At 45.8% G+C, this 22225-nt stretch overlaps 1 protein-coding gene across 1 annotated transcript; it reads right to left on the reverse strand.

Moving 5' to 3' along the window:
- Positions 1-1017: 1017 nt before the first annotated feature.
- MEDAG (mesenteric estrogen dependent adipogenesis) lies at positions 1018-20921 on the reverse strand. The gene is made up of 5 exons (XM_012501953.2): positions 20325-20921; positions 9584-9693; positions 5783-5895; positions 5066-5351; positions 1018-2295 (listed from the first exon to the last, which is right to left on the reverse strand). The coding sequence occupies exons 1-5, from the start codon at positions 20600-20602 to the stop codon at positions 2171-2173; spliced, it is 912 nt and encodes a 303-aa protein (XP_012357407.2). The 5' UTR covers positions 20603-20921; the 3' UTR covers positions 1018-2170.
- Positions 20922-22225: the final 1304 nt, after the last annotated feature.

A 22225-nucleotide genomic window follows, 5' to 3' on the forward strand; every position in this document is an offset into this window, starting at 1 on the left:
AATTAAATAAAAACTAAATTTTACATTACATGTCATTGGTTTCTATCTCCAGAACTGGATTACAAGCATCTTAGATGTTTTCCTTTTTGAATTTCTCTCAGAGCACTTGTTTTAGTCTTATTAGCTTATACAAGGGTCTTCTTTCACAAGAGTGGAAGCTCCTTGAAGGCAAAGGCCATGTTTAGGCACCTTTGTATGCCAGCATCTACCTGGTATGTGCCTATGGCACCTAGTAGGCACTTAAGCATGTGTGTTGAATGAATGAAGATGAAACGAATTAATGAAGGAATTACTTGCTTAGGTCATTGTTGTCCTACAGATTGTACTGATCTTAAACTGTTAAAATATCAGCATTGGGCCACATTTATACTCAGTGTGAGGCCTGTTTTACCCAGGAAGATCTGTTCCTAGGCTTTTCATCAATTTTAAAGATTGCCCAATATAACTTCTTTGTGGTATTTACTAATAAAATACACTAGCACAGTGTATATTTCTTACAGGCAATCAATAAAACTTTGCTGAGTAAATATGGAATGGGCGAATGCATTTGATTCAGAGTTGACTGAAAAGAAGTTTTAATGGTGAAAGAACCCTTCGAGATCTTTAGTCCATTCCTGGGGTGATACTGATGGTTTTTCTCAATTCTGCTACTTAAAAAAAAGTCTTCTTTGTCAGATTTGTGAATAGAGTTTCTGTTTCCTTTGGGAAGCATTTCATATTTGATATCCACCTAAAGTTTGTTTGCACTGGTGTAAAACTTAGTTTATTGTTAATACTCTTCATTTTTTACTGAGCGTAATAATAGATGTTTAACATCTTCTGTTATTAAGTAGCATTCCCCTTCTTTTTTCTGAAAGATCAGTATCAAATTTTATTTCCTTTCTTCAAATACTTCATAGCTTTGTTCTTCAAAAGGCTCTTCTTGAGAAAGTGGCTATGAAAACCCACAATTCTTATTGTAATTCAGTAAATTACAAGGCAAATACACCACCCACAAACCACAATGGAAAGCTCACATGAAGCCTCAGTCACAAATTTAATCAATTCTAGGTTGAATGCTAAGAAAAGTGTTAATTGTGCAAATGTGGTACATAACATTTCAAATATAAGTGGAAGGATCATCAGTAGTGTTATCAAAATGCATAATACAGAAACTTTGTAAGAGAGGATAAAAAATTACACTCAGGACCCATAACTCTTCCCCATTATAAGCATATGTAGTGATTCATTCATGCAGGTTTTTATATGTAGATAGGATTTTTTTTTTTCCTTTTCAAGAACTCCATTGTAGCCATGAGATGAAAAATGGATTATGGTAATGGTATAGCTTTCTTCTATTTTGCTTTTAGTGTTAGGATTGCTAAAAGCTTATTTAAAATACCCAACTGACATAATGTGTTTTCAATAAGGAGGACACTGCCGTGTCCAATACCCTTCCCCTGTCATTGTTCGGTAGCATATCTCCTGGTTTCCTTCTACCTGGGTCACTTAGTTAAGAGGGAGGCCAAGGGAGCTCCAATTTCGGGCAGTGTGTGGCAGGGTTACTGTCCTAGCATCCTAGCTACTCCTCCAGTGAACCTCACCGTGAACGTTTCTCATAGGTGTCATACGGCAGGATGAAAAACATATTTGCCTTCCAGTGAAAGATGATGACACAGGCTTTTGCCCAGGCAGGTTGGCAAGAGAATAGAACTCTTAACCCATTGCTCGATAGGTTTGAGATAAAGGGGTCGGATGCTCCAAGCAGAAGGCCAAACCCTGATTTATGAAGCATGCTGGGTCAACAGCCAGTCAGACCACTCCCACAAAGGCTGCCAGGAAAACTCCCAGGAAACTGAGAAAAATGTTCAGGGTGGCAGAACTCTGTGGCCCTTCTGCCTCTTTGGAGAAGTGTTCAAAGTAGAGAATATCCCCCAGCCCCACCCGATGCCATGGGACCAAGGCCTTTCCATCCTGGTAATCATAACCTTTAGGGGAATCAGCTGCCCTGGGCCTGCCAGGGCATTACATTCACAGAAGCAGAAGAGAGGAGTCCTCCATAGAAGCCATGGAGGAGCCGGAGATTGACACGCAGGTGGAAGTATCTGCCTCCCACCTCCTACCCTTCCCCCAGCCTATAGTCTAGCACAGGCCTGGAGTGTGGGAGCAACTGCTAGAATGTTCAGTCCAATCAGATAAATTGGTTGGGTGTCTCTTCAGATTCCAGAACACTTGGAAATGGTAATTCTGCCAAAAGAGGCTCTGTCAGAGATGATCTGGGTGACAGATTGCAGTTAAAAACGTCATCTATTGAACCTAAAAAACAGTAAACAAAGCGTGCATTATTACCATCAGTGAAAGAAGAAAAACCAACAGTGCCTTTCAAATTCATGCAACATAACTATTTCAATAATTAATAGAGAATCCTGGCTTCCTCAGAAAAATTCAAAAGGCTAAACAGAAATGTGTTGCTTTTTTTTAATTAGTGGGGCAAGATTATCACTTGCTTTTTTGCGGGCTAGAGTGAACTTGCAATGAGCTTAATATACTCTTTCACACTTGAGGGCAAAAGGCTTCTATTTTGGGAATAGTTACTGAAGACAGAGGCCAGTTTTTGCAGGGGATGGGGCCAGGTTAGCACCCTAGTGGCTCTGTGCTCTGCCTGTCGTGGGTGCCAGGTTCGGACTGCGTGACAAGCAGGAGGTGCATCTTGGCTGTGCTGTCCTGCAGTGCATGATGACAGCTTCCAGGAAGGATCCTGCCACACTCCTCTGAAGTTGAAGTGGCCCCGGAGCTGGCTTAGAGTAAACTTTCAAGGAAGCACTGCCTAACTTCAAATGTTCCTCAGTGTCCCAAAGATGGGGTGGACACTCCGGGCAGCCCACAGGACAGAGGGTGAGCCATGGTGAAACTGGAAAATCCTGCCCAGGCTGCTGGGGCTGATAGGTGAACTCAGGGGTGTCAGAGAAAGGCCCAGGCACATATGGCACTGCAGCAAAGGGGCCAGTTAATCATCCCCTCCAAAAGGATCAGAGTATAATCCTCCACATGACTGCAACAGAGCAGAGCACAAAAGCATCTTTGTGAGTAACTCCCAGGCAGAGAAAGCTGAAACGACACGGGAAGAGATGAATAGAAAGACAGAGAGACAGAAAGAGAGGGAAAGAGAGAGAAACAGACAGAGACAGAAATGGAGATGGAAGAGATAGAGACTGAAATGAAGACAGAGATGGAGAACGAGCAGGAGAGAAAAACACACAGAGAGAAAGAGAAAGAAATGGAGAGAGAGAGGAGGAAGGAGGGAAGGAGAGAGGAAGAGAGAAAGAGAGAGACCACATCTAGGATAAGAAATAGCTAGTAGCAAGCATTTTTGTTGTAAACATTTGAAGAAAGACACACAGGCTGTGGCCAGGCGTAGTGGCTCACACCTGTAATTCCAGCACTTTGGGAGGCTGAGGCAGTTGGATCACTTGAGGGCAGGAGTTTGAGACCAGCCTGGCTAACAGGGTGAAAACCCGTCTCTACTAAAAACACAACAATTAGCTGGGTATGGTGGCACGCACCTGTAGTCCCAGCTACTTGGGAGGCTGAGACACGAGAATCGCTTGTTCCCAGGAGGAGGAGGTTGCAGTGAGCCGAGATGGCACCACTGCACTCCAGCCTGAGTGACAGAGCGAGACTCCATCTCAAAAAATGAAAAACACACACAAAAAAGCAAAAAACACAGCCTGTAAATACAATTAATGAGGACTCTGCATTTTACAGTTGAACTCTGAGAACACCACAACTTCACAGAGACTGCTGGTTTTCTGCAATTAGCAGCAAGAGTCCTGACTCAGGGAAGTTGCTCTCCAGTCCAGACTAGCAAAAGACAGAGAGAATGGGCTCTGCAGAAGACACATCCAGACAAGCCATGATTCATGCCACCTGCAGCCACACGGGTGTCAATACCAAGAACCTGCCACATGTCATCAAGAGTGTGTTAAATGAAACCTTCTCAAGAGTTATTCTTTTGTGTTCTGTCCAAATCTGGAGAACCCTTCCAAATACTGTAAAGACTGATATCTTGGCTGGGCCTGGTGGCTCACACCTGTAATCCCAGCACTTTGGGAGGCTGAGGCAGGCAGATCACAAGGTCAGGAGTTCCAGACCAGCCTGGCCAACATGGTGAAACCCCATCTCTGCTAAAAATACAAAAGTTGGCCGGGCGCGGTGGCTCACGCTTGTAATCCCAGCACTTTGGGAGGCCGAGGCGGGCGGATCACGAGGTCAGGAGATCGAGACCACGGTGAAACCCCATCTCTACTAAAAATACAAAAAATTAGCCAGGCGTGGTGGCGGGCGCCTGTAGTCCCAGCTATTCGGAGAGGCTGAGGCAGGAGAATGGTGTGAACCCAGGAGGCAGAGCTTGCAGTGAGCCGAGATTGTGCCACTGCACTCCAGCCTGGGTGACAGAGTGAGACTCCGTCTCAAAAAAAAAAAAAAAAAAAAAAAAATACAAAAGTTAGCCAGGCGTGGTGGTGGGCGCCTGGAATGCCAGCTACTCGGGAGGCTGACACAGGAGAATCGCTTGAACTCAGAAGGCTGAGGTCGCAGTGAGCCGAGATCACACCACTGAACTCCAGCCTGGGCAACAAGAGTGAAACTCTGTTTCAAAAAAAAAAAAAAAAGATTGATATCTTGACCATATAGAGACTCCTCCCAACTGATTATTTTTGTTCACATTCTGTTATATAGAATATGAACATTTGGAAGGCAGCATTCTTTCCTAATATTTAAATGATTGCCAATAATACTTAAATGATCATTAATACTCATTTAAATTAACAATAATCTTTAAAGTCATTTTGGGGTATACTGCATAATATAATCCTGATGTCAGAAAACTTAAAGGGGCCCAAAAGGAAAAGTCACTACATTTGTTTTTGGTAATAAACATGTCCCACTTCTTACTTTCCGAATTTTGTGATCTATTTCCCTTTTGTTAATAGGTCTTGCCTTTTGAATCAATTGACTCTCTTCCATTGTTTTATTCTACCCTTTTATTTAACTACCTTCCACATGTCCTTGGGAATTTTTAACATACCTCTGGAAGTTACACTGAACTTTCGGTCAGAGAAACTGCTCCTTCGGATTAAAGGCTCACTCATTTTTTCCAGAAATAACTTAATCGTCTCCTTCTTTTCTGGACTTGTACTTGACAAATTCAGAACTTTTCCATTTACTTTTACAACGGAATTACTGAGCCCAAACCAATAGAAGAAATCAAATAATGCGTCAGCTTTGAATTCATATGCAAAGCTTAAATTTTCTCCATTAACCACTTCATTTTCTGGGGGGAAGAAATTCTTCACTGCCTCTTGAAAATCAAACTGAAAGAGAGAGGAACATTGCATTGACTTCCCGGACATTAAGTATCCTGTTGACATTGTAGAACTAACAACCGCCCAAATATCCAAAACATCACACCTCTTATTTCCCTTTCACTCTCACAGATATTTTTTGTTGTCTTTATTTTTTCTAACAAAACTTTGCATTTGCATCATATTCCATCTAAAAATTCTGAACTGCTTGGCCAAAGTTACATTTATTCTTACCCATTTCTAATAGGTTGCTAAGAACTAAACTCATTTTATTGGTAGCAATAATGCCACCTTCGAGAATCAAGTGTCTGAATGCACTTTGTTTTCTAAAGGCCATTCTCTTGGCCTAAGCCAGGGCAATAGGGCCTCAGTTCCTGCATGAAATGCACAAGCTCCTTCCATGTGGTTGACAGCCCTGGATTCAGACAGGCTAGACTTACCTGAAGCCGGTAACTTTCTCCAATCACTGAGGAGATGACCATGTCCATCCCTTGCTCTATCTGTCTTCTTATCTTGGGGTGCCTTGTGTTTACAAGAAACGCGTACGTCCTTTCTAGAAATTAGCAAGCAGAATTCAGAAACAAGTGTGTCCATGTGCCATAAGCATGCTTCTTATAATTTGCTATAGCAGTGGTTCCCACCTCCTTTGGAGATTTTATTCATTTATAACCTTCCTCTCTGCTCCCTCACAACCTTACTACAAAGCCTCGCCAGATTTCTAGAAGTGTTTCTGAGAATTTTGCAGATTTGAAGGAGGTTCTGGGCTGCTGTAAAGGCAGGCTAGACAATCAGCTCCCACAAGGCTGCAGTTTGTAACTGGAGTCTCAGAAATCAAAAATTCCACTCTATAATTATCACAGATGAGAACTGTGCCTCCACAGCATGTATCCAGTGTGGGGAAGGAAAGTGGAAGATCGAGATAGCCGGTTTTCATGTGCCTGCCTTGCTGGATTTCTTCTTCTTCTTCTTCTTCTTCTTCTTCTTCTTCTTCTTCTTCTTCTTCTTCTTCTTCTTCTTCTTCTTCTTCTTCTTCTTCCTCTTCCTCTTCCTCCTCTTCTTCTTCCTCTTCCTCTTCCTCTTCCTCTTCCTCTTCCTCTTCCTCTTCCTCTTCTTCTTCTTCTTCTTCTTCTTCTTCTTCTTCTTCTTCTTCTTCTTCTTCTTCTTCTTCTTCTTTCTTCTTCTTGACAGAGTTTCTGTCACCCAGGCTGGAGTACAGTGGTGTAATCAAGGCTCACTGCAGCCTCAACCTCCTGGACTCAAGTGATCCTCCTGCCTCAGCCTTCCAAGTTGCTGGGACCACAGGCATTTGCCACCATGCCTGGCTAATTTTTGTATTTTTTTGCAGAGACAGGATTTCATCATGTTGCCCAGGGTGGTCTTGAACTCCTGAACTCGCGCAATCTGCCAGGCATGGCCTCCCAAAGTGCTGGGATTATAGGCATAAGCCACCATGACTTGCTGGGTATTCAAATCACAGCTTGGCTCTTACAGAAACTTTCTTATTTGCAAAAGAAAATCTGCAAAGGTCAGGAAACGGGGCTGCTCCATGCTTTCCACCTCCACCCCTACCCCCCCCCCGTGCCCAGCTCTCCCCAGCTTCTCCAGGGACCAGACATGCTTCTGACAAATGGCTAGTCTAGGGGTCTATGGACCAAGGCAACCAGAGGTTGATTCTTCTCCCTGCCGCTACCTCTAACACAATCCCAAGTGGGAAAACATCTCCCTCTCATTGTTTAAATAATACCACGTGTCTGTCCTGGCAGACAGATTTTTTTGTTGTTGATTGATTGGTTCGGTAACCCCTCATGTCCAATTCTGCATGATTTAAGCCAAAAGAAGGTTGTTTACTCATTAGGAAATATAAAATGGTATTAACCAGCAACCTCTTAACTTTTCCAGTCCCCAGCATCAAGCTCCATGGCCTTAATTACTCAGTCCTTGGTCTAAGGAGACACATAGATACCTGTGTTCTCTTCCATTTAACAGCCAGGGACCAGCCACTGTGTGATTTTTAGAACTCAGTGTTTTACACTGACTTTGAGATATCTCAGAGACAAACCTTCGGTCCACCAACAGCAAGTGTTTACGTCCTCGAGGAAGGCATTTTAAACTAACCTTATTCATTTTGTTTTTCTTACTCATGTTTTTCTTTCTCCAGAATTATTTTTTGGGCACTTTAGATATAAGCTGCCTTATATCCTCTTTAAGACAATACATAAACAAAGCAAGCAAACTCCTTGATACTTTCAATTAAATCTCACGTAAACCAAACTAACACCTCTGGGCTCATTATATACTCATGGCCACCACACTCCACGGTTGTACTGATGGGGCAGGTTGTACACTGCCTAACTCCAGAGGCTGTCATTCACATTTACAGGCATTATTTTTATATTATGACAAACTTGTGGGAAGCATTAGTAATCGTCTTGAGGAAATGGTGGCTTTTTCCGATTTGCACAAAAGTGCAGTTTAGAATAACAGCAAGACTAGACATATTGCCTTAATCATAATTTTGCAATTTAAAATTGACCATCTTAATCTTTGTGTCATAGAGCCTCTTCACTTTATGGCTTTTATCACAGTTAACTAGTAGTGGATTTCTGGATTTCTGTTGTGGAGATTCATCACATTATAGCATGCCTCAGACACGTGCCTCCTTCCATAATAGTTGTTCGACAACTTCATACATTCTGTAGGCTACCTACAAATTCCTCCTTGTACTACTACCTATACTTTCATTAAAATGTTAAAATGAAGAGGGCTCTTACTCTTTTTTTAGATTCCTCCTGAGTGATCGATGCAGGAGGTGTACTTGATACAGCTGTGAATTACATTCCTAAAGGACTATCTGGCTTTCTGGTTATAATCAAGCCAAAGAACACGTGGGCTTCAGATGTTCTAACGAGCACTTCTTGCTACTGGGCATTCTGTTCCTGGCCTCTCCTGCAGAAAGAGCATCGTGACTTTTTATTGTCAAATGAGCAGAGAGAGCTCCACAAATCTGAATGAGAGTGAATGTTTGGGGAAATCTATTTGAAATTCATGGATCATTTCTTATTTCCTTGGACTCATTTTAAGAATGTTAGTTAGAAGCAAGTTTAAGAAATTCTACTTCTATTACAGAACGTTATGCCCATGACTTCCCCCACATATCATTCTGAGCAGGAGGAGGAAGGCAAAATGGAGACATTTTCATACTGAAATTTGGTTTAATATAGTTGTTACCAGCGAATCTGATTTCTTGGAAGAAACAATAAAGAGATGTGGCTAAACATGACATTCCAACATCATGGCATGAAACAGAAAAGCATCCACAACAGCTATTTATTTTCTTAGTTTCCTCATCTATAAAATGGGAATAGTGTAAGCACCTCCTAAGTGGGATAATTACGCATCCTAGTTTGCCCGGGTCAGTTTATACCTTCATCCCAGAATAATTATTGATAGTAATGATGTTCATGTTCATAACGTCCTCAGTTGATAAGCCCTACAAAGTTGTTGTGGTGATCCATTACATTAGAGCACTTCTGAGACATAGTAGGTGTTTGATATGTGGTAGAGCATGTTATATATCCTCCTCATCACTCTAGTCATTTCTGCAACCTCCAAAGTCTCAGAATGTCAGATCACTTCCTGCCTAGGCAGGAAGTAGAAAAGAAGCTCCCAGACAGGTGGCTTCTGCCCTAGGATCACTGAGGGGTTTGTTCTGCAGGCCTGTGCTGTGCTTCAGGTGGCCTCACACACCAGGCTCCTTGCTGTCTATCTTGTCACAAGCTGATTTCTGCCCTGCTCATCAGTCCACACCCCAGCCCAGTTTGGTCCCAGCAAGGACCAAACCAAAACTATTTAGATACGGTTTGGATTTGTGTCCTTGCCCAAATCTCATGTCAAACTGTAATTCCCAATGTTGGAGGAGGGGCCTGGTGAGAGATGACTGGATCATGGGGGTGAATTTTCCCCTTGCTGTTCTCACGATAGTGGGTGAGTTCTTGCTAGATCTGGTTGTTTAAGAGTGTGTAGCCCCTCCCCTTCCGCTCTCTTCCTCCTGCTCCACGTAAGACGTGCCTGCTTTCCCTTCACCTTCCACCATGATTGTAAGTTTCCTGAGGCCTCCCCAGAAGCAGAAGCCTGAACAGCCTGCAGAACCGTGATCCAATGAAACCTCTTTTCTTTATAAATTACCCAGTTTTAGGTATTTCTTTATAGCAGTGTGAGAATGGACTAATATAGATACTTACCTTTTGAAGTGTCTTTTTTGGTCTGTGCATTAATAAAGAACAACATTGGTTTGCTCAATATAGTTTCCCTGTAGTCTTTATAATCACAGTAGGTGGTCAGTTCCACATACCTATGAAAAAGCAGAGATCATTGCAAATGTACCATACCCTTTCATCTAAGTTAGGAAGAGCATGTACTGGACAGGTATCAGCCACAGCCCCAGACCTTGGAGGGAAGTTCCTTGAAATGCATCCTTATAGAGGTCACCATATAAATGAATCTTTCTGGTCATGGCTGATTGGCTGAAGGATCAGCGTGCAGCCCACAGGCAGCCATGGTCCTGGTGGTGTCCTGGCATCAACGCTTGGCTCTCAGACTTTACCAGATGATCATCAGTATCATCTGTCATTTGGGCTAAAAGCGTTCATTTGAAGCTATAAGAGCTCTAAGTCCCTCTGAATTGATAATGAATTCTACATAATAAGTAGAATTAGCTGAATTTTCTCCAGTGGAGTCATCCTGTTTGACTTGTGGGTCTGGAATTTTCCTTTCCTTCTCCCCACTTCCCCGCTAATCCCAAGATAAACCAGCCCCCTCCATAGATTACAGAATCAACCCATATTCATATGAACTATCACTAATTCACATCTCCCCTATGCTGAGCTTGTGTAATTAAAAAACTAAAACAACTGATGTTGGACTTTTCACTACATCCTTGTTAAATTTAACCTTTTTGGTTTTCATTCATTATTCTCATTTAGGAAGATCTTCCTGAATCCTGACTGTGTCATCCAGCATGTTAGCTTTCTTCCCTCCCCTTCACATCTTCCAAGCAGCCTAGCTACGTCTCTGTCCGCATCGTTGATAAAAAGGTCCAAGTGCAGATTAGCTTCCTTGAAGAAGCTAGTTAATTTTCTAACTAAACCCAAGCTCAGATGCCATGTGGATATAGGCAGGCTGAATGGCACCCAGCGGGCTGAAGGATGCGCCTGCCGCAGTCTCTCTGAAACACGGAGCTGGTTCCCCATTGACACAGCTGCGAGCATCTGCACGGAGCGAGTGGCTGGCTGAGCTGAGTGCGCGGGCTGCCTTTTGCTACACCACAGCATGTTTGTTTCTTGTATCTAGTCATCAGCAGAGACAGCTCCAAGCAATTCTTTCTGGCTGGTTGTCCTTCCAGTGCCTGACATGAAAATCACAGCCTTGGCGAGAAAACAGCCGCTGCAGGGAGTGGCGGCCACAGTACTCTCGGCATCCCTCCCCTGCGTCCACCTCCCACCACCCCTCGGAGGGGCCAGCACGCAAGACAGTGACCAGGGCATGTGTCAAGAGCGTGCGAGAGAATATCTACCCTGAGGCAGGAAAACACGGCTTCCGCTCGGCTGTCTCCCAGCGTGGTTTCTTAGAAATCTATGTCATTATCTTTCTGCTGGGATTGTCAGACCTGATTTTGAGAGCGTTTAAAACCTGACCCCTGATGGAGCCTCTAAAATGTTTCCTGCCTTCTATTTCACGGAGCTTTTAAAGCAGTCTTCACCTCCCACCGCATCTGTAGTGGTGGCTGCTTGGGAGCTGTTCCTGGGGTGGGGAGGGGAACATGGGGCTGCAGCGTTCCAGAGAAGAAAAAGGTGGGTGCGGATGTTGATGCTCACAGAGTGGGTGAGGATGGCAGGAGTCGAGGAGAGGACGATGGGAATGGAGGAGGGGCACTGGGGTGGGGCGCTGGGGTGTTACAAGGGAATGGACGGCCAGGTAAGAGAATGCAGACCCACACGGGGCTTTGGTATGGTTCTTCCTTCACCCCTCCCCTGCCCTCACCCTCACCTGGGCAGAACAGGAGAAAGGAGGTGAGATGGGGGGAACCTCAGGAGACTGAGGGAAGTGGTGCTGGTGTTGCACGTCAGCTGGGAGAGAATTTTCCTGCCCTTCTTTGACCCGGTTGACCAACTGCCAAAAGTTACTAGAGAAAGAAAGCAAAGGAGAAGGCAGGAAAAAGAAAACCACCATTTGCTGGGCTCATTCATTCATTCATGCAGCAACTTCATTGAGTCCCACTGATGGGCCAGGCACCAGGTGGGCATTTACATGTGTCTCATTGCCTTATTATGCTGGAGGGGCTCAGAGGCTAGAAAGGGGTCAGTGGAAGGAGGCAGTGCAGGGTGCCCCTGTGCTCACGCATCCCTCTTGCCATCCATCTATTCAGCTGCCAAACACCCGGCACAAATGTCATAGATATTTCAGAATTACTAATGCAAATATTGCTTCTACATATTGAATATTTATCATAGTTGCTGAAATTATCATTAGGCAGGCAGGCAAGAGTGGCTTGGGAAGCGGGTGAAGAGAAGGTGAAGTCTGTGGTTACATTGGGGGTGAGGATACAGAGGGAGAAAAGAGAAAGAAAACCCCTGTAGCAACAGAGGAAGAAAAGGGCAAGTCTGGTTGACAGAAACATAAAAAAATAGATGGGTGATGCAGGCAGGGGGTAGGCTCCACCTGTGACCCATTCGAGGCAGGTTTCCTATTCTCCTACCACCCTGTTTACATGGAGTTCAGTCATGGTCATTTCAGCTTCTTTACTATATTCCTCATGGTGATTCTTCTATTCTCTCAATATCTGGAGTCTGATTGTCATTCTTAATGGAAAGCACATGGCATTTGTGTACAATGCACCCAGAAAATCTGCAGTTGTGATGCCTTTTCTGATGACACAAATGCCAGTGCAGTATTTCCCTCTGCGTGCAAAATTGATTGACATCCGATGGGTCAGTGATCCCACAAATAAAAATCTCAAATTACAAATGATCTCTGGTTCAGAGAATAATCAGTTTTCCCTGGAATTTGGTGGAAGGCTTTTTCAAATGCTACTGGGCTCAAAGAGCAAGTATTTGGCATGGTCACAGAAGGAAGTCTGCTGGATAGCCACACGTTGAGTGTAATGTATGACCTACACATGAGCTACATAAAACACCTTGGATAATAAAACTACATGCAACATAATTTAATCTGCCTTTGGTGATTCAGGGGTACTTGAATTTCAGCTCCTTAACAGGCTGTAAACCTCATCACAGTGCATGCCAGTTATCACTGTACCACAGATGTGTGAAAACACTGCTTATAGAAGACCTCTGATGCCAGAACTTACAGACAAGAGACTGTGGCAAGATCCCTACTTAATAAGCTCCCAATCTCTAGCCAGGCCACAGATAAGAAATACCTCATTAATTCCTCCGTCCCTAGCCTCCCAGTTATGGTCCAATTGTTAAACACCTTGAAATTCCATTGAAATAAATAAATGTGAGCATTCACTAAAATACAGTAAGATCGGAGAATTTAGTTGTTAAGGTGCACAGATATTTAAGTTTCTGACATGTAATCACTGGTTTTAGTTTAAGACTATCCTTACTAGATTATATTAGGGACTAGTTATTTGATCTTCGTTGTTTGTGTGTTTGTTTGTTTTTTGAGATGGAGTCTCACTCTTTCGTCCAGGCTGGAGGGCACTTGCACAGTCTTGGCTCCCTGCAACATCTGCCTCCCATGTTCAAGCAATTTTCCTGCCTCAGCCTCCAAAGTAGCTGGGATTACAGGCATGCACCACCATGCCTGGCTAATTTTTGTATTTTTAGTAGAGACAGGGTTTCACCACATTGGCCAGGCTGGTCTCGAACTCCTCACCTCAAATGATCTGCCTGCCTCAGCCTCCCAAAGTGCTGGGATTACAGGTGTGAGCCATCACACCCGGGCTTTAATCATAGATATTTCAGAATTACTAATGCAAATATTGCTTCTACATATTGAATATTTATCATAGTTGCTGAAATTCTTATCATTAGGAATGAAAAGCAAACACTTTAAGGTAGACAGTTTCTTTAAACTCTCATTTCTTCATTGCTTTACCCTGGCCCCAAAATGCTTCTGGGATGAAAGTTTCTAAGCCTGGCTTCAATCCAAAGATTAAAAGGCAGGACAAGGCCGGGCGTGGTGGCTCACATCTGTAATCCCAGCACTTTGGGAGGTCAACACAGGAGGACTGCTTGAGGCAATGAGTTATAGACCAGCCTGGGCAACGCAGTTCCAGACCAGCCTAGGAAAACCTTGCCTCTACAACAAATTTTTAAAATTAGCCAGGTGTGGTGGTGCATGCCTATACTCCTAGCAACTCAGGAGGCTGAGGCGAGAGGACTGCTGGAGTCCAGGAATTCCAGGCTGCAATGAGCTATGACTGCACCACTGCACTCCAGCCTGGGCAACAGAGCAAGACCCTATCTCAACAAACAAACAAACAAACAACCCAAAGCAACCAACCAAACAAAAAACCCCAGCAGGACAATGTAATGGGAAACATAGTATTTCAAAATAAGATCTAATTCATGTCCTGATTTGCTGGCTATGTGAACTCAATTCCAGAGCCACAACTCACTGTGACCTTGAGGGACTTCTTTAACCTGTCTGCACCTATTCACTCATCTGTGGAAAGGGCATAACAGTATTTTTTCCCTCATGATGAGCAAATGCAGTACATGCAATGTAAACATATGAATTTGAACCCATAGTAGATGCTTGATAAACATCATGAGTATCTCTAATCCTGGCCAACTTGGCAAACCCATAGGATGAAGTTCTGTAAGCTTCTGACTCCCAACCAGGGCTGTGTTCATTTGAGTTCCCAGGAAATGAGGAAAATATCAGCATCTGATAAATGAGGAAGAGTTGTTCCTTCCTTGTTCCAATTTCTTTCCTCATTTTTTCAGTTTAGGAGGCTAAAGGGAGCAGCTTAATGACAACAACATCTGAAAAGGAGGACCAAAAAAGAGCATTGTGTTTTGCTTCTAGCAAATCAGGAGCCACTGAAAGATGGCCCACCTCTAAGACACCCACCTTTCAAAGCTTCCCCAAATTTCTCTTGGCTCTAACAATTTCTGCTCAGTGACAAATAGGAATTCAAATCCTCCATGGCCTCCATCAACGGGTGGAGTTCGTGTGTGTGTGTGTGTGTGTGTGTGTGTGTGTGTGTGTATTCATTAAAAAAAATATGGACAGTTGAGCAGAGAAAAAGAGGAACACACACTGCAATAGTCTGTGTAGGAGGCCCAGGAACTGCTTGCCACCATCATAATTCTTTGCTATGACACTAAGCAAAAGCTTACAAAGCCATTTTACTCTTGGGGGAAGCAGGCTGCCCCTACCATGACTTTCCAGTGTTAGCTTGATCGCCTTACACAGAGTCTCGCCCTAATCTATTTTTCCTTCTTCCCTCTGCCTTCTGCCCTAGTTCTACTGAAATAAAGCAAAATTTTTACACTTCTCACTCTAATGTGTGTGGCTCATACAGACATTATTCAAGGGTACACATGTTCATACATTCATTCCTTAAGGAATTATTGACACAGTGTGTGTGAAACTCTGATGGGGCAGAGAATGATTCATTCATTTATGCATGCGAGGAATGATTACTGAGTACCTACTGTGCGCTGGGCACTGGGGACACAGAGATGAGAAAGGAAACAGCGTTGCTTCTAAGGAGCATACAGTCTCTTAGGGAGACAGATGAGAAAATACACCATTTTGGTATGAAATGATGAATGTATAACCTTCTTGCTCAAAGTGTGATCCTTGGACTAATAGCACCGGAATCACCTGGCATGATGAATCCGGGGCTCCCCCGAGAATCAATCAGAATCTGTGTTTTAACAAGGTCTCCAGGAGACTTGCATGCTTATTTAAAGTTTGAGAAGCACCGGTCTAAGACATGGTCCCTGCTATTCATAGGCTTGCAAACCGGTAAATCATTCAAACATACTAATGCCAGAGAAATGCATAGTTCTCTGTATTCATGTGTCCAGGCTCCACTGGGTTCTCTCCTAGTTAGTTAAGCCAAAGGGAGCAAATCAGGAGGGGCCTGAGGTTAGAGCCATGTATTGGGGTGAGATGGGTAGTAGGAGAGAGATTGTCCTGTCAAGCCAAACAGCCCACAAGGGTTGGACAAGAGCAGAGGCAGGGGACACCCCAGGAAGAGCCACGGCCTAGCCCATCCATGGGGACTATGGGGTGGCTGCACGCAGGCAGGCAGGCAGGTAGGTGGCAAGGACCAGGGGAGCTGAGAGTAGAAAGGAGACCCAAGTGTGGCTGCAAGTCCAGAGCCTGGCTCTGAAGAAGACAGGCAGGAAAGAAGGCCAGTTGGCACGTTGCTGTAGACCCATCAGATCTGAGTGTGATTTCTGTCTCTGTGACCTCAGCTAGTGTTTTAAACCTTGCAGAAATTCATTTTCCTAACCTGTAGAATATGGCTAAAAAAAGGTACCCCATGAGTGGCTAAGAGATTAAATAATGTGTGTAAAGCTCTTGGCTTCTGGTGCTGCTTAATGGTATTATTACTATTCCCACTTTATAGTTGAGGAAACGGAGTCCCATGGACAGTAAGTAAATTTCCCAAGGTCATTCAGCTAGTAAAGAGCAGAGCCCTTCCTCTAGACGGACTCTCCTAAAAATCTCACAGCTCAATGCATGGTTATTATTCCACCAACATCACTATGTGTCCTGCTAAGGGGCTGCTGTCCTAAGCAGGGTGCTACATCTAAGACCACATCTTCCAACCTCCCAGCCTCAAGTTGGAATCTCTTCTGAGAACTGGGCCTGGGCTGGCAGACAGAGCCCAGCACTTCCCACTGCGGGATGGAGGTGAGGCTTCCCCCAATAAACTTCCAAGTGTGTTCCAGCCCGACTGTCCTTATTTTACCCCCATGAGTGCCGCTTCACCTCACCTGCATTCTCCGCCCTGAGTAGGTGTGACTGTCACCCATCCAGGAGCAGGTCACAGCTCTGCTTTTAGTGGCTTTCTTAAAATCACTGCACTTACTTCCTTTTGTAGGATGATTGTACAAGATGTGCACTAGCTGACATAATTCCAGTTATTTATTTGTAGATTCAGAAAATGAGTGAGAAAGCAAGATTATTTCAGGTTTGAAGTAATTTGCTGAAAGCATAGGTTCTCCTGGTTCTACTGGTTCTCCCACTTAGCAGCATCTTACCTAGCTAAATTACTTAAGCTCTGAGTCCTAATGCTTACATCTGTAAAAAGGAGAAACAGCAGTAATGCGAACTTTGTAAACTTTTATGAGATAATAGCTGTGAAATACTTTGCATCATTTGAGTAAATGTTAGTAGCCACCATTATTATTGTATTTATTTTTATTCCCCAAGCAGCCTCTTTCATGCTAGGGGAGCACCAAAAAGAAGGGACTCTAGGTCTTCTTTGCCAAACATTTGCCATTATACTTCACCAAGAGGCTGCTTTATAAGAAAAAAGGTGTGTGTTTGTGTGTGTGTGTCATAGTTAATGGTAATTTTGACTTTTAAGTGTTGAGTGAATGGCTCCCTGAATGACCATTGCCCACATCTCGTGTCCTGAGCACATTGTGTTTACAACATGGGCGAAAATCCTGCTCTTGAAAGAAAAAAATAAAAATAAAGATCTTGCCATAAATCCTACAAAATAGGACAAATATTTTTAAAGTAGGTTTTTGAAGGAGCTTTAGAGCTGGTGGTCATCACTAAACTTTCCCTCTATGCTAGATTTCCTTAGTTTACTTAGTAGGTATGTACTTAGAAAAAATGTTAAAGTATTAGAAAACAAACCTAAGTAGGGCTGCTAAAATCATCCTCTTGCTCTCTTAGCGATTGAATAACCTGAAAGTCAGGGTCGGTGCCTCTTAGCCTTTCGGGGTTCCTTGGAAAAGGGCCTCATGAAAGCCACAGTATATACTTATGAAGTCCTAGAAAGAAATTCTAATTATACCAGGTGCTTATCCCATATGCCAAAAATATTTGTTGAGTTAAAAAGAACTAATTAATTAATAGAGCAAGGATTCTTAACCTGGGTCCAAGTATCTCATGAACATCCTGGATGGTCAGCAAAAATTGGGTATATATCTGCATTTCTGGGGAATCTACATACAATTCTCAAAAGTTCTATGGTCCAAAATGATCAAGAACCATTTTGCCTTTTGGGATCCCTGGCCATCTTGGTGGCTGCTTTTGGTTAGAGGCCATCCCACATCCAAGGCCAGAATATGGTGGCCACAAAGAAGATGAAAAGTCACTGGAGTCCATCCACTCTAGGCCCAAACCCATTAAGAAGGGTGGAAAATACAAGCTGGGCAAGCCGGCTCTGAAGATGATACACAAGGCAAAGTGAAACTGGTCATCCCCACCAACTGCCTGGCCTTGAGGAAATCTGAAATACAGAACTAAGCCACACACTCTCAAAACTGCCATCTACCACTCCAGCAGTAATAACATTAAATTGGGCACAGCATGTGGAAAATACCATAGGAAGTGCACCCTGGTGTCACTGATCCAGGGGATTCTGAGATTTTTTTTTTTTTTTTTTGAGACAGGGTCTCACTCTGTTGCCTAGGCTGGAGTGCAGTGGCACCATCTTGGCTCACTGCGAGCTCCACCTCTGAGATTCAAGCCATCCACCTCCCACCTCAGCCTCCTGAGCAGCTGGGACCACAGGTGCATGTCACTATGCCCAGCTAATTTTTGTAGAGAGGATGTCTCACTATGTTGCCCACCTCGAAGTCCTGGACTCAAGCAATCTGCCCACCTCAGCCTCCCAAAGTGCTGGGATTATAGGCATGAGGCACTGCACCCAGCCCTGAGATCTTTGGAAGCATGCCAGAACAGACTGGTGAAAGAAAATCATGCAAATCTTTAATAAAACTGGCCAGAGCTTATTTTTCAAAAAGAAGGAAGGAAGGAAGGAAGGAAGGAAGGAAGGAAGGAAGGAAGGAAGGAAGGAAGGGAGGGAAGGAGGGAGGGAGGTGGGGAGGGAGGGAAGTGGGGAGGGAGGGAAGGGAGGGAGGGAGGTTGTATGCTATCTCTAAAACCAAAAGCAACTGGGCAAATTTGGCAGCTCAGAGGAGCGAAGCTTTAGATATCTGAGTTCTGGCTTCGGCATGCCTCCCACCTCCTGATTCACGAGGGCAGAACCTCTCACTGCTGCCCAGAATCCAGTCCTCCCCCTCTGTCTGGAAGGCTGTCTCCATTTAGACCAGATTCCCTCCTGGCCATCCTTCAGGACTGCACACTCGGTTATAAAAGACTCCTTCCCTGCCTGAGGACAATAGATAGCTCCTTCTTCCATCACCTAAATTATTTTCGGAGGCTCCTTGCTATTTCCCAGGTACAAAAGCCCTCACAGTATTGCTTATACAATGATAGCCTATTATTTGTGGGTTTGTATTTGCACCCTGGTCTGTGTTACCTGGTCATTGTGGCCCAGCTGTTTATTCTAGATTCAAAGCTGTCAGGGGAATCACTGTTGTTTAATTTTCTTTTGTGTAGGAGGTGTTCAAAGCAAAAGTTAGATGATGGACTTCAAAATCATTTCAGATTCTGCAGCACTATTTGCTACAATTAGGAGAACTGGTTCTGTCAAAAGCCTAACTTATGGCTTTAGTTCATTCTGGACATTTTTATTTTTCATACCCTGTTCTCAAATACAATGGGTATCTTCTTTTTAAATCTGTGCACATCTGATTTCTGACTCAGTTCCTCCCACAGTCCTCCACTTATGGTTTGAAATTGGAATTTTCATTTCACGAAGAAAGGGAGAAATTCTTGCTGGGGAATGGTTCTTCAGGCATTCAAAGCCCTCATTATCTTTGGAAAAGCAAGGTTTTTTCTCCAGGAGTTTTGAAGACTGCACGTTCAATATCTCATTTTGTTTGCTTGCCTCTCTTGGCTCCCTCCTACCCACAGGGTGCCACAGCACGCTGTCTTTCCCAGTAGCAAAGGCGCTGTGTCTCAAAAGCTGGCTATCTTATTCATTTCTGAGTCAAACTCTAGACCATGCTTGCCTCTTCAGGCACTTGGCCCTCTCAGCACAAATATAACAGGGCTTTGCACTCCAGGCCCTTGCCAAGAGTGACCTCTGGAGGCCTGAGGCCATGTGGACTCAGGCCTGAAGTGCCCTCCTTTACCCCGTGGCACCAAAGCCTGCTTCAGATCGCTGGGCCACATCCTGCTGGTCTGCCAAGAAGAGCCTGGGGGCACTTTGACCACAACAGTCAAGCATCCTGGGGGCCTCCTTCCCATTAAGACCCTCAGGTTTCTCACTTATTTCCCCAGAACTTATCTGTGCCTTCCACAGCCCACATGGCCCCGGGCTGGACTTCCAGGGGCTTTGTTCCCTTCTCAGCTGCGGTTTGTTTACTTTTGAAACACGAAAGGAGGCCAGACATGGGAAACTTTGAGCTTTTGCATGCTTCTCCACTCGGTCTCCTCACTGGAGAGGGCTGGCAGTGCTCAGAATGGTGCATGCCCCCTGCTCCTCACCGCCACCCATGCTCCAAAGCCAGGATGTGAGTCTTGCAGAGCTGCAGACAGCCCCTAAAGGGTGTGCTCCCAATTTGAGCTCATCTGACCTAGTTAAGGAGCCAGAATGGGAGAAGCGTCCGCCAGTCATGAGCTCCGGCTGGGGGCCCCTGCCCTCCCCCTCGCGCCCAGTCCTGATGCCCTTCTGGGCGGCTTCAAGCAGCAGCTGCAAAATGTCAGTGCAAGAGGCAGAAGAACCAGGGTGAGCGTGCAGGCTCCGGGTGATAGAAGCAGAAGGAAAGTCTAGAAGCGCACGGAGCAAGGGGCCACGCGGTGTTGCAGGCAGCGAGGACAGCCCAGGCTCCCAGAGACCGCAGCCGGGTGGAGGCGTCTGCGGGTACCAGGCGACGGGCCAGGGCGCACGGCGAGGCCACCCACCTCTTGATGTAGCTGCTGAGGCGGTAGAGCTGCCCGTCGAGGCGCACGAGGCCGTCACCGAAGACGTTGAAGCCCCCCCGCGCCGCCGCCGGCTCCCCGAGCCCGGCCACCACGAGCTGGTCTCCGCGCAGCTGGAAGGCACCGGGCTGCAGGCGCAGCAGCTGCGCCAGAGGCAGCAGGGCCAGCTCGCAGTCGCAGGTCCACAGGCTGCGCAGCTCCCCAGACGAGATGGAGGTCAGGCTCGGCCTGGCCACCGGCTCGCAGGCCGCCCCCGCCATGCCCGCGTCGTCGGTCCTCACACCGCCTGCTTCCGTCCGGTCCCTACAGCCCCCAGCCGGCACCTGATGGTCCCCAGGAGGGGCCGGGCGCCCTGCCTGCGTCAGTCGCGCTCGAGGTGCGGAGGGGGTCGGTCTGCCCGCCTGGCCGGGACGCGGTGGCCGCTCAGGTGCCAGTCTGATCGCCCGGGGGGCCCCTCCCAAGCTGCCACTCGCTAGGAGCCCTGCAGGCACCGCGCGGAGAAAGCGGCCCCGGCGCAGCGCGGCCCCTTTTATCCGCCCTCCGGACGCCCGCCTCGCCCCTGCCGGCCCACGGCCACGACCCCAGAGGCTCGGGGCCGAGTTATCATCGTCTCATAACTTGGCAGGCTCGTGTCTGCTCGCAGCCAAGGCTTAGTCATCCCCCTGGGGTCCGCTACTCAACACCAGGGCTGGCCCCCGCCCTGCCTGGCGGACAGTGCCGGAGGCTGGAGGTGGGGAGAGTCCTCTCCGGGTTCCCAGGCCCTGCCTATGGTGGGCGGCAGGGCGCACAGCACCCACCCTTGCCTAAGACACCACACCCCTGATGTTGATTGGAGAAGAAGGCAAGGGCTCTCGCCCCACCCATTCCACCTGGGACCCAGAGGCTGTCAGAGGCCAGTGCTGGAACTCCGATCCCCACCTCGGTACCAGACCTCTCACTCAGCCTCAGTTTTCTGCCATTTTAACTCCATCCAGATCGTACCCTGCATTTCCCTCCTTTCAGCCTTTCCTTCAGCTGGTTCCTGGCCCTGGATCCCTTCCCCCTAGAAATCCCACTGATCATCACATCACTTTTCCATAAAGCCTTCACGAATCCCACGAGGGTTTCATCGCTTTGCTTCTCCTTTCTACTGCATGGTGAACCCTAGACTGCAGTGTGCCGTGTAGTGGGGATAGCGGGGTCCTAGCATCCTCCCACCTCCCCTGCCTTCCCAGTAGGTGGTGATCTCCTTGAGCCCCAGAATATGTTCATTTGTTCAGTCTATAAATATGTGAGTGCTAGCTATGGGCTCATCGATCTCCTGAGGTATGAAAGGAGAACTATATTATTCCATTTAATTAAACACCTGTTTCTGCTGCGGAGAAGCCTGGATGGGATGGGAGGAGAATCTAGCCTAGTTTTGAGGCTTTCTGTAGTACTGTGATTTAGGTTTCTAAGCTACATCCCAAAAGTTGAGTAGAACTTAGAGAATATCCTTAGTTAGTCTTTGTGTGCCCCCACATGAACTCTTGTGTAGGTTTAATCAGATGGGATGAAGAGTCCTGCCATATCTCATTTAAATCTCAGAATATAAATGAGCCCCACTCTCTCCTCTTCTTCTAGGTGCACACCTATCCTTTCTCCAGACATGGATCTTTTACCCATGGGATCATTACCCCATCTCTGGGCCTCTCTGAACAAATCTAATTCACTGAGCATGAATTGATCACTACTGACTCAATCTTTTGTGGCTCAGGAAGGATGCTCTACCTGTGAAAAAATCATCCAGAAGACCTTCTTGCAAAGGGAGGTTTGAGGGTCCCTGCATAGAGAATGGGTCTGGGGTGGGCTGAGACTGTAGACAGGACTCAGAGGCTGGGGCTGTTTTCACAGGGGAGGGATTT

The sequence above is a fragment of the Nomascus leucogenys genome, chromosome 9, assembly GCF_006542625.1.
Source record: "Nomascus leucogenys isolate Asia chromosome 9, Asia_NLE_v1, whole genome shotgun sequence".
In the NCBI taxonomy this organism is placed as follows: domain Eukaryota; kingdom Metazoa; phylum Chordata; class Mammalia; order Primates; family Hylobatidae; genus Nomascus; species Nomascus leucogenys.